General features: G+C 39.5%; 1 protein-coding gene across 1 annotated transcript; it reads left to right on the top strand.

Moving 5' to 3' along the window:
- The first annotated feature begins 1,780 nt into the window (after positions 1-1,780).
- Positions 1,781-13,178, top strand: LOC131349334 (C-type mannose receptor 2-like). The gene is made up of 6 exons (XM_058384936.1): positions 1,781-1,895; positions 3,410-3,459; positions 7,309-7,689; positions 11,156-11,497; positions 11,689-11,783; positions 11,976-13,178. The coding sequence occupies exons 2-6, from the start codon at positions 3,423-3,425 to the stop codon at positions 12,081-12,083; spliced, it is 963 nt and encodes a 320-aa protein (XP_058240919.1). The 5' UTR covers positions 1,781-1,895; positions 3,410-3,422; the 3' UTR covers positions 12,084-13,178.
- The last annotated feature ends 752 nt before the right edge of the window (positions 13,179-13,930 follow it).

Here is a 13,930-nt window from a genome sequence, read left to right on the forward strand (position 1 = left end):
GATGATGTACAATGACCTGGCAACAGTCATAAGTGATGCTGATTGGCTAAGACTGAACAAAGAAGCAGCAAGCAAAGGTCTGGCAACGCCGGCCTGGGTCGGACTGTATGATGATTACACTAGCTGGCGCTGGGCCCTTAACGAACTCCTGCTGAAGAATGTCCCTTATACCAGTGTCAAGATGAACCAAGCTCTCCCAAGGTGATCCACCAGATTATCCACATGGGGGAGGGGATAGCTGTCAATTTTTGAGACGTAGTTGAGCCTCCAGGGTGCTGTATGGCTTTGGTTACAAGGGGGCTGGGCCATGGGCTGGCAGACTGCTCAATGATGACCTGACCCTGTCTGACCATTATCCCATGGTTTGATAACTTGGCAAACCAGGTGGGTGAGTCCCAAATTGGAGGAAAATATCAGCAAACTGGTCCACCAGCTCTGTGAGTTTCTGCTGTTGGGCCGACATGAGGTCATCCACCCTCCTGCACCAGTCATGGATCTTTGGGATGTATGACAGAAGACACAAATGCAGAATATTATTTTTTATAGTTTAAATCTATCTGACTTTTGAATTGTAACTGGATCTCTTAGTTTGGGTGATTCCCTTAATCACCTGCTACAAGCAAACATCTGAAGGCTACACTAGCTGAGCAACAGGAGTAATGAATCCAATTCCCATCTCAGGCACTCTGACTGCTAGAAATATGGAAATGTGAAAATGTTTTTCAATGAAATTGGAATTTAATCTAGTATTTAATTGGAAGCTTTGTTTTTTACACAACAGTGTAATATGAGACTTTCTCTGTGACATTTATACAGTGACACTGAAAGCTGGTCTTAGTTAACACTTATTTTCCTATGGAAATCAGGACTTAGGTTGCAATGCGAAGGCTTGTTTTGCACATTGATCCAGCACCGGAGAGCAGTGCTACTTTTAATTTGCTTAGAAAATGTATTTAAATAGTCACAATGTGCTTCACCTCACATTGTAAGGTGTAAGAATCCTGACCTGTTTCTGTTCTTTAAAACATCATGGAGATTTTCTTTTATGATAATACTCTGTAGCTCCTTTATTTTTACTAGATTTATCACTTTGAAATATTTAGGTTTAAGATGGCTGTAGATTTTTTTTTTATATAACACTGAATGCTTCTCTTAGATAACACTTCTTTTGCTATGTAAAGCAGGAATCTTTGTTTTCAGAGTTGTAGAGTGCAGCATGAAGGCTTGTTTTACATGTTAATCCAACCCTGGAGTGCAGTGCTACGTTTAATTTGCAAAGAAAATGTTTATATATATATATATTATAAATAGTCACAATGCGCTTCTCCTAACAGTGTAAGAATCTAGTCCTGACCTGTTTTGGCCTTTTACATATCACGTAGATCTTCCTTTATGAGTACAATACTCTGTAGCTCCTTCATAGAGCTATCATTTTAAAATCATTATGATTAAGATGCCTCTACATTTTTCCTCTGGTTTCCCAATGGGTTAGATTTTATCCCATTGCCCAAAAATGCTGCCTCCTAGTTACCAAGAAGAGGCAGGGATAATTTTTAAAAAGCAGCCATGAAACATTGTATATGCTGAAAGTTAGACCTGATTATTGGCACATCACTATTCCACACTAAAGGGACCTGATAAACTTCTTAACTTCCTTTCTGTGCTGAAATTTCAGGAAGATGTGTCAGAATTTGGTTTTGTTGAAACAAGGAGTCTGGTGTCTATGTGAAAGTAATATGGAAATCAGTCTGCATCACGTGTCACAATCTTTCCAGGATTAAAAAGACAGGTGAAGTAAACAGATAAGTTTTGAGAGAGCTGTGTGCAAGCAGTGAAGATCCAAAACAGAGTTACTGAAGAAAGTAGCTACCAGCCTTCAGATTTTTATATTACAGGTATGTTTTATTGTTCTCCTTATTGTTAGAATTGACTGAAATGCAAACATTTAAGTAGCATGTTAGGCATGTTTATTAAAAAAAAAAAAAAAGTAGCTTATTTAATAAAATTTAACGTTTGTATTTTTCAAGTAAATAAATAAATGTGTTTAGTAGTAAAACTGCATTTTTGAGACGTTGAGACAGGTCCATTAAACACATACGTATTTAAGTATTTTTTTTAACAAAATCTAGGTCCCTGGATTATGTAGACCTGAGTCTTTGTTTTACAGTGTTGTGAAAACCATCCTGTTCATCCATTCACATAAAACAATACATTGATTAATATTTGTGTGGCACTTTTTGTTAGAGAAAGTCTGTATGCAAGGGAGTGGTAATGTATATGAGTATTGAACATAAATATTAATATTTTAATCACACCTGGGAGACAATGACCCACCCCCTAAAGCCCTTGTGGCTCATGGTGCCATATGGTTCCTTAGGGAATTAATAGGTGGGCGTTTAATAAATTTATTATATTATATATTATAAATTATATTATAATATATTATATATAATATTATATATTATAATATTACGAAATATTATATTTCGTGCAAAACATTAGCGTATAAATAGTGTAAAATTAATAGTGTGGACTGTAAATGATAATTTTCATTTTTGTGACATGTTAGAATTTTCGGTTGCACTTGGAGAAGAAGCCTGAGTCACGCTGCTGCCGCTGCCTCTACTGATTTTAGGGAAGCTTTTGCCAAAGAACCACACAGAGACAGTGATTGAATAGCAAAACTCTTCAAAATTTAATGAGATGAACAGGGAGTATTTATACAAAAGAAAGGTATAATCGTCATTATTATCTATAGGTAAACAAAAGGCGTCAGCAGAAACAGACATGGTGGTTGACGTGTTCCCTGGCAGTTTTGTGAGTTTATTATGAAAAGCCCTATCTAAGATACGGAAGACGGAACTGTCACTAAGTGTCTGTGTTCAGCACATGTTCTCAAAACAGAACAGATAGAATTTCTAGGACAAAACGAAGGCTATCATGGTAATAAGATAAGGTCACAAATGGTGACACACACTCAGCCAAGGGCCAGAGTCAGCCCAGGACAGAGCATCAGAATATATCATATAATATATCAGCGCTTGAGATAAAAATTCACAGCACTGGAGGCAGCGGAAAGTGCGTCCTGTTAACTTTTTTTTTTTTCATTTAAAAAATCAGATTTTGTTTTTGTTTTAAGTGGATAAAAATAAGACCCATTTCAGTTTAGAATGATGTCTTTCTCTTTTCTGAATGCCCATTTGTTGCACAATTGTGGAATATTTTAACTCGTTTTAACACTCATAAATGGCTAAGATATTTAAAGTGTCTTATAAATAAAAAAACACTAATCTGTGAATCTGTCTCTGACCCAAACCCATGATAAAGATTAAAATAAATGACTAGATAAATAAATAAGTAAATAAACAAACAGACAAACAAACAAACATTTTGTAATTTTTTCCCTTAGCTATTCGTCCATCATGAAGCTAAACATTTTTCTCCTCCTGTGTCTCACTGGTAAGAGCATTTTTATGAACCACTTTTTTTTATTCATTTACAGGGTTTGCAAAATGATAATTAACATTTCACAAATTAATATTACATGTTTTATCTAAAACCCTATTTTTCTAACTTATTTTTATGAAACTGTTTGGAGTTCCCAAAACAATGTTACTGTTAAAATTATTGACCTATTAAATGAGAGAGTATTAGGGAAAACAATCATTTAAACAGTAACTTTATATTACTTTGCATTTATCATTTGCTGGTTTATTTCAGCACATGTTTATCAATTTATTTATCTGACTCATAAAACATTTTATTTTAGTTTTTAATCCTACAAAACCATTACAATTTGCAACGCCATATATAGTGAATGAATTATGAGAAATAGATCAGTTTCACGTGCGGACACCCCCCCCCCCCGTCTCTCTCATACACCCCCCCCCCTCTCTCTCTCTCTCATACACACACACATCCTCTCTCTCTCTCTCTCTCTCATACACACACACATCCTCTCTCTCTCTCTCTCTCTCTCTCTCTCTCTCTCTCATACACACACACATCCTCTCTCTCTCTCTCTCTCATACACACACACATCCTCTCTCTCTCTCTCTCTCATACACACACACATCCTCTCTCTCTCTCTCTCTCTCTCATACACACACACATCCTCTCTCTCTCTCTCTCTCATACACACACCCAATCTCTCTCTCTCTCTCTCTCTTACACACACACACCCTCTCTCTCTCTCTCTCTCTCTCTCTCATACACACACACACATCCTCTCTCTCTCTCTCTCTCTCATACACACACACATCCTCTCTCCTCTCTCTCTCTCTCATCTCCTCTCTCATACACACACTCTCATCTCTCTCATACACACACATCACATCACTCTCTCTCTCTCTCTCTCATACACACACACATCCTCTCTCTCTCTCTCTCTCTCACATACACACACACATCTCTCTCTCTCTCTCTCTCCAACTCTCTCAATCTCTCTCTCTCATCACACACACATCCTACTCCTCACTCTCTCTCACTCTCTCTCTCATACACACACACATCCACTCATCTCTCTCTTCATCCCTCTCTCTCTCTCTCTCTCACATACTCACACAACACATACATCACTCTCTCTCTCTCTCTCTTCTCTCTCTCATCTCACACACTACATCACACCCCTCTCTCACATCTCTCTCTCTCTCTCTCATACACACACACACCTCTCTCTCTCTCTCTCACATACACACACACACCTCTCTCTCTCTCTCTCTCTCATAACACACACACACACCCTCTCTCTCTCTCATACCACACACACACCCTCTCACTCTCTCTCTCTCTCTCCTCTCATACACACACACCCTCTCTCTATCTCTCTCTCTCATACACACACACATCTCTCCCTCTCTCTCTCTCTCATACACACACACACATCCTCTCTCTCTCTCTTCTCTCTCTCTCTCTCCTCTCTCCCTCTCATACACACCACACATCCTCTCTCTCTCTCTCTCTCTCATACACACACACATCCTCTCTCTCTCTCTCTCTCTCTCTCTCTCTCTCTCTCATACACACACACACATCCTCTCTCTCTCTCTCTCTCTCTCTCATACACACACACATCCTCTCTCTCTCTCTCTCTCTCTCTCTCATACACACACACATCCTCTCTCTCTCTCTCTCTCTCTCTCTCTCTCTCTCTCTCATACACACACACATCCTCTCTCTCTCTCTCTCTCTCCCTCTCTCTCATACACACACACATCCTCTCTCTCTCTCTCTCTCTCTCTCTCTCTCATACCCACCACACACCATCCTCTCTCTCTCTCTCTCTCTCTCTCTCTCTCTCATACACACACACACCCTCTCTCTATCTCTCTCTCTCTCTCTCATACACACACACACCCTCTCTCTCTCTCTCTTTCATACACACACACACCCTCTCTCTCTCTCATACACACACACACCCTCTCTCTCTCTCTCTCTCTCTCTCTCATACACACACACCCTCTCTCTATCTCTCTCTCTCTCTCATACACACACACCCTCTCTCTCTCTCTCTCTCTCATACACACACACACCCTCTCTCTCTCTCTCATACACACACACACCCTCTCTCTCTCTCATACACACACACCCTCTTTCTCTCTCTCTCTCATACACACACACCCTCTCTCTCTCTCTCTCTCTCTCTCTCTCTCATACACACACACACCCTCTCTCTCTCTCTCTCTCATACACACACACACCCTCTCTCTCTCTCTCTCTCTCTCTCTCTCATACACACACACACACACCCTCTCTCTCTCTCATACACACACACACCCTCTCTCTCTCTCATACACACACACACCCTCTCTCTCTCTCATACACACACACACCCTCTCTCTCTCTCTCTCTCATACACACACACACCCTCTCTCTCTGTCTCTCTCTCTCTCTCTCATACACACACACACACCCTCTCTCTCTCTCTCTGTCTCTCATATACACACACACACACACACACAGCAAGTCATCAACTGTTTTGTTAAGCGTGTATTTTCTCAGTTCATCCTGTACATGTTTCCTTTACTGATGTCCTTTAATCAAATCCTCAGAGGAAGGAGCTTACAATAGAGGAAAGAAAACAATGCACAATTAAATCACTGACTTACTTATCGTCACTGAACTAAACTGCAGGATTTGATTCTTAACTACACATTTTAATTCTTTCATTATCGATACTCAAATATTCACCATTAATGTTTGTTTTTGTTGTTGTTTTTCTTCTTCTAATGATGGACATTAATGACTTGAGTAAGGCAGGTGATGCACCTATGGTAGTGGTCTTTGCATAAGATAGACAAAAATTGGTACTAGGAGAAACTGATAAAAAGTTTACAAAATGTGTGTAAATAGCATCCAGTAGCCAAACGAGCTGAATTTGAATGGAAATGTCCATGCCAATTGGAAATCATTCAAGCAGGGCTCGTCAGAGTTTTACCAAATTGTCGTAAATGAAAAAAATGCTAAGCTGTGCACTTTCAACGCAAATTTCGGGTGGCACCATTTCCTTCGCTTAACTTTTGGTATATGTTTGGCACCAGAGGAATTTCACAGAACAGTGCAACAGCTGTTTGATGCTATAAATACTCTTTACAGAGACATAAGGGATCTGTTAAACATTTGATTACAGAATATTTGAGGATATTGGGATCAGTTGTTCTGCGGCTCTGTACACTGTAATGAGAGTGATGCTGGGCAGGAGAGTACCACACATTATACTACAGATAGTACACGATCATTATTTCAGAATGCAGAAACTGAATTACTGAATTACTGAATTACTGCAGGGTGATGTACACTGACATAGCAACAATCGTAACTGATGATGATTTTTTTTGAGGCCAAGGAGATTAATTGTTAAGCCAAAAAGACTTATTGAGGAGTATGGAAGTGTTGAATGTTACTGGGTTTGCAAAACCAAATCAATGGGAAAATAAAAGAAAACAAATAATAGATTGTATATGACACTTTGCTAAATAGTTAAGAATGTTAGTTAAGATATATTAACTACTATAAGATATTCTTAATAGTTAAGAATAGTTAAGAAAGAAAGAAAAAAAGAGTGAGACATTTTGAAAGGTATTATATTTTATTTGCTAGTTGATTGTTACATTGTTACGTTGAAAAAAGGGAGACATACTGATGGTAGCCACTAGTGGGCACTAATGATTTGAGTAAGGCAGGTGCAGCGAGCAAACTTCCTTCCTATATATTAATTTTCTTGTATTTTGTGATTGGTTCTGGATGATTGACAAATACATTAAACTGAATTAGATCTACATTGATAAAGTGATAACATATCACCCACAGGTCTCATGCCAGTTGTCATATCCACCCGTCACAAATATCACCTGGTCAAGCAATCATATTCATGGCCAATGGCTCAGAATTACTGCAGGGTGATGTACACTGATATGGCAACAATCGTAACTGATGATGATTGGTTACGACTAAACAAAGAAGCAGTGAGCAAAGGCTACACTGGATATTCCTGGATTGGATTGTACAATGATGTCAATAGCTGGCGCTGGTCATTAAACGAGCTCCCACTGAAGAATGTCACTTATACAAACTGGTACTCTGGACAGCCGGATAATTATGCTGGGAGAGAAGCATGTGGTATAATTTTGGCATACGGAGCCTGGGAAGATACTTTATGTACAGGTCTAAGACCCTTTATATGCTACAATGGTGAGTCACTGAGGATTTGGCAACATAACACACACACACATATCTGTATCTATATATTGTAGTGGACCCCATCCAAACGATGTCCAAAAATTTATTGCACAACTTATATACACACTGATCAACCATAATATTATCATCACCTATCTAATATGGTGTTGGTCCCCTTTTGCTGCCAAAACACCCCTGGCATTTTGAGGCATGGACTCCACTAAATCCCTGAAGGTGTGCTGTGGTATCTGGCAAAAAGATATTAGCAGCAGATCCTTTAAGTCCTGTTGCGAGTTGGGGCCTCCTTGGATCAGACTTGTTTGTCCAGCACATCCCACAGAAGCTCGATTAGCTTGAGATCTGGGGAATTTGGAGGCCAAGTCAACAACTCAAGCTCACTGTTGTGTTTATTAAAGCCATTCCTGAATCATTTTTGTTTTGTTCCATGGCTCATTATCCTGCTGAAAAAGCCCACGGCTATCAGGGAATACCATTTCCATGAAAGGGTGTACATGGTCTGCAACAATGCTTAGGTAGGTGGTGTGTGTCAAAGTAACATCCACATGGATGGTAGGACCCAAGGTTTCCCAGCAGAACATTGGCCAAAGCATGACACATTCTCCACCCCACTTGACATCTTCCCATAGTGCATCCTGGTGCCATGTGTTCCCCAGGTAAATGATGCATCTGTACCTGGCCATCCACGTGATGTAAAACAAAACATGAGTCATCAGACCAGGCCACCTTCTTCTATTGCTCTGTGGTCTAGTTCTAATGCTCATGTGCACATTGATGCCACTTTCGGCAGTGCACAAGGGTCAGCATGGGCACCTTGACTGGTCTGCAGCCCCATTCACAACAAACTGGGTTAGGGTTAGGGACCACCAGGAACACCCCACAAGAGCTTCAGTTTTGGAGATGCTCTGATCCAGTGGTCTAGCCATCTCAGTTTGGCCCTTTGTCAGACTGGCTCAAATCCTTACGCTTGTCCATTTTTCTGCTTCTAACACATCAAACACACAAACACACACACACACACATATATATATACAGTAATACCTTGACTTACGAGTGTAATTTGTTCTGTGTCCGAGCTCGTAACTCAATTTGCTCGTATATCAAATTAAATTTCTCCATTAAAATGAATTGAAATGCTATTAATCCGTCCCAGCCCCGCAAAAACCACACAGTTTTCTTTTGCTACGTGTTTTTTAATAATACAAAAGTACTTTATAAATAACAAATAATGTATAAAAAATATTAATACATATTAAAAAAGAATCTAAATAAATAAACTGGTTTTATTAAGTGTATTTACCTTGAAGATCAGACGAAGATGCTGGCGGAGGGGGAGGAGATTTGCAGAGGAGGGGGCGGAGTTTTTCATTTCGTGCTCTATCGCTTAACTTACTCGCGACACACTTAATTCTACAATTAATTGCTAAATTTAACTTACACACTATGCTACACTTAATATGCTACTTCGCTAAACTTAATTGCTACTTTTTTTTTTCACTTTACTTAATCTTCTTCTTCACTGACTTTTGCCTTTTTTTCTCAACACTTTCCTCGCTTTCACTTGCAGTGTCGTTTCAATAAAAACCTATTCAAGGAGGTTTGTTTCTTCCTCCCTTTCAAAATGTTTGGTTACACAGCACCAATACACGACCTGGAGAGATAACCACGTGAACTGACCGCTCGCTGGGCGACCGAGTGGCGGGTGGAGTAAGCGCGCTCATAACTCAGATCTCGGCTCGTATCTTAAAGCAAAAAAAAACGTCCGAGCAACGGCTCATATCTCAGAAAATTCGTAAGATGATTCACTCGTAAGTCAAGGTTTTATATATGTATACATATACATACACACAGTATCTCACAGAAGTGAGTACACCCCTCACACTCTGCTCCAATGTACAGTAGTGAGTGTCCAGCCTGTATAACAGTGTAAATTTGCTGTCCCCTCAAAATAACTCAACACACAGACATTAATGTCTAAACTGTTGGCAACAAAAGTGACTACACCCCTAAGTGGAAATGTCCAAATTGGGCCCAATTAGCCATTTACTCTCCCCGGTGTCATGTGACTCGTTAGTGTTACAAGGTCTCAGGTGTGAATGGGGAGCAGGTGTGTTAAATTTGGTGTTATCGCTCTCACACTCTCTCACACTGGTCACTGGAAGTTCAACATGGCACCTCATGGCAAGGAACTCTCTGAGAATCTGAAAAAAAGAATTGTTGCTCTACATAAAGATGGCCTAGGCTATAAGAAGATTGCCAAGACCCTGAAACTGAGCTGCAGCATGGTGGGCAAGACCATACAGCGGTTTTACAGGACAGGTTCCACTCAGAACAGGCCTCACCATGGTCCACCAAAGAAGTTGAGTGTACGTGCTCAGCATCATATCCGGAGGTCGTCTTTGGGAAATAGACCCAAAGTCTAAAGTGGGGGGTCATCAAATTGGTCTGCATGGCTGTTGTCCCAGAAGGAAGCCTCTACTAAAGATGATGCACAAGAAAGGCCGCATACAGTTTGCTGAAGACAAGCAGACTAAAGACATAGATTACTGGAACCATGACCTGTGGTCCGATGAGACCAAGATAAACCTATTTGGTTCAGATGGTGTCAAGCGTGTGTCGTGGCAACCAGGTGAGGACTACAAAGACAAGTGGTGGGAGTGTCATGGTCTGGGCCTGCATGAGTGCTTCTGGCACTGGGGAGCTACAGTTCATTGAGGGAACCATGAATGCCAACATGTACTGTGACATACTGAAGCACAGCATGATCCCCTCCCTTCGGAGACTGGGCCGCAGGGCAGTATTCCAACACGATTCCAACGACCCCAAACACACCTCCAAGACCACCACTGCCTTTCTAAAGAAGCTGAGGGTAAAGGTGATGGACTGGCCAAGCATGTCTCCAGACCTAAAACCTATTGATCATCTGTGGGGCATCCTCAAACGGAAGGTGGGGGAGCGCAAGGTCTCTAACATCCACCAGCTTTGTGATGTCATCATGGAGGAGTGGAAGAGGACTCCAGTGGCAACCTGTGAAGCTCTGGTGAACTCCATGCCCAAGAGGGTTAAGGCAATGCTGGAAAATAATGGTGGCCACACAAAATATTGACACTTTGGGCCCAATTTGGACATTTCCACTTAGGGGTGGAGTCACTTTTTTTGCCAATGGTTTAGACATTAATGGCTGTGTGTTGAGTTATTTTGAGGGGACAGTAAATTTACACTGTTATACAGGCTGGACACTCACTACTGTACATTGGAGCAGAGGGTCATTTCTTCAGTGTTGTCACATGAAAAGATATAATAAAATATTTACAAAAATGTGAGGGGTGTGCTCACTTTTGTGAGATACTGTGTATATATATATATATATATGGATGCCATTATCTATTCAAATAGAGACACTATGCTCTAATATAACTACAATGTAATCTAACCATGTTTATTATTTGCCATTTCACAGCTAATTTCAGTGGTGCTGACAGGTTCATCGGCATATCTAATCCTTATTTGAACTGGATTGAAGCTCAGTCTTACTGTCGAACACATCACACAGACTTGGCTAGCTCTCTTAACAGCTCAGATAACAACTTCCTATTGCAGTTGTGGAATATCCAGGGAAATTCCTGGATTGGACTCTACAGAGACACATGGAAATGGTCAGATGGGACAATCACTTCAAACCTACCATGGAGTTCTGGACAACCTAATAATTATGGGGGCTATGAAAACTGTGGAGCATATTATAACAACGTGTTTGATGATTATTCATGCAGCTACCAAACCTATTTCTACTGTCACACCAGTGAGTCTTTTGTTTTCTTTCTATTGATTCTAATATCATGTCAGTAGTGATTTCAAGGAATTCTAATTATTATTAGAATATTATCTGTGAATATTTCTAGAATATTATTAGATATTTTTGACATGTTGCTCAGGTGTTGTGTGTGTGTGTGTGTGTGTGTGTGTGTGTGTGTGTGTGTGGATGATCCGCAGTTCCACCAGTGAGGCAACGGCAGATAGTGAGACTGCAGGTGAAGTCTGATGGCAGTGTGTTAGATCCTGCTGTGCATTCGTCTATTTTAGAACAGGTGAGTTGCAGGTCATCACTGAAATTTTAAAACATCCTTGTTACTATTTCTCACTGCACATCTCTTTACATTTGTTATTATACATGTTTTATTTTTTCTCACTTGCTTTTGTTTCATGTACTTTTGCCTTTTAATGAAAAATATTCCTTTTCCTTTAAGATTAAGTAATTTATTTTTGCTTCTGATCTTCAGATCAAGCAGAAACTGGCAGAAAAGGGCATCATGGAGAACACCACAGTGACTTGGAGGGTGCAGCCAGATAAAAATATCTTCTGCAAGACAAAAAAGGATGATCTGTAACGTCTAAATCAGGGATGTCAACCTGAAATTCTATTTTTGAGAGATACTAAGACGCCATAACTGAAGTCTATTTTTTTGGTAACATCAGTAAACTATAGGATCTTAAAATAGAACAGACATTTATATAGGAAAAAGAAGAGCTTAGAAACTTTTTAAAACTTTTCATTGCTTGTTATGACAATGACCGCACAACATAATGTGCTTCTGTTTTTAGACACAAGTGTGATTTACATCAAGCACAGCACACAGGCATTTATTTTAACCTCACCACAGTTTCTGCTGCAGCTGGCTTGACTATAGAAGAATTTTCCAGGCTGATTTTGGACTGTTATATGTGGACACATATTTGGTGACATTATTGAAATTGTGAATCACTACTTATTGTTTATAGATTCCTTTACATGAATGTTCAATGTTTGCTAAATTTTAAACTGAAAAGTGAAGTCCATTTGCTAGTGTATTTACTGTCTTACAGAGGGCACAGTGACTTGGTGTTTCCTCCTGGCACTTTTGTTTCCTAATTTTGCCCTGTTCTTTTGTTTTTCTTTGTTTGAGGGGACATAAGTTAGACCAAATAAAACATTTTCTGAACACAAAGAAAAAAAAAATTGGGGTCAATATTTTAAATGATAAATCTTGCCGAATCTTTCAAAGTTTCATTACACAAGAGCAATGAAACAACATCAACAGATAAAATAATTTAAATGAATATGATCTTTGTCCAGATGGCCTTCCTATCTAAATCCTTCACCAGTCTGTTCCAGTTAACTATACAAATTTGCAGTAGAGACACAGTCATTGATAATCATTAAAACAAAGACGGGGGAAACAAGCTGTCCTACTGAGGTATTAAGTCAGTCAGAAAAAGAAGTGGTGTCCATCACCTTTTCCCTCCATCAACCGTGACTGATGTCATTTCCAAATACAGCCACATCACATATTGTGGTCCTCCACCTAACACTGACAGCACAGAAAATACTTCAATCATCAAGCCACTCACAGTAGAAACCTGAGTTTGCTTAACTATGTCTTTTTATGGTAAGTGCCTTCAGATGGCTACACTATCGATTTGCTCGATTTGCTGTAAATTCTAGAGAGTGTGAAAATGTTCAGCAGTAGTGTACTATTGGCTTTTTCACTTTTATTTTGTATGTGTATATATATATATATATATAATGTGATAGAACTTTATAATAAATTAAGTGTGATTTGAACAGTCAAATTTAATGTACTTGCTGCAATTAGTGTAATTTCTTCTTTTTATTACATAGCATCTACTTAATGCTATTTTCTTATTTACAGATATTAAGAATATACATAATATAGTTTACAAAAAATAAATAAAATAGAACTGCTATCACTTCTTTGTTTGTGTGGCAGTACTACAGTACACAGGGTCTGTGTAGTATATGCAGTTGAATGTGAGTAATGCAAGTTATATGAGTGTCCCGCTAGAGGGCAATGTTGTGTTGTTAATGTAAAAAAAGAAAAAGGACATGATATGGTGTCAGAAGTGCGGGCTGTCGTCACTGTTATAGTCAAGACATCTGCAAGAAGGGCGAGAATAAAAAAAAAAAGTTGAAACACGTGCAAAAATGGAGCATTTCAAGCCACCCTCAGCGATGACTGACGGGAAATGTATGTGAAAACTGGCGCAATTGGGAACAGAGATTTGTGCTGTACATGACGGCAGCTGAGCTCTCTAAAAAGAGTGTGGATGTTCAGAAGGTGGTTCTACTACACTCACTAGGTGAGGAGGCACTAGAGACCTACAACACTTTTCATGTAGCAAAAGCAGCACAGGAAGAAGTGACTGTAGATAAGATTCTGGATGCTTTCAGAAACTA

The sequence above is a fragment of the Hemibagrus wyckioides genome, linkage group LG29 (genome assembly GCF_019097595.1).
Source record: "Hemibagrus wyckioides isolate EC202008001 linkage group LG29, SWU_Hwy_1.0, whole genome shotgun sequence".
NCBI lineage: Eukaryota > Metazoa > Chordata > Actinopteri > Siluriformes > Bagridae > Hemibagrus > Hemibagrus wyckioides.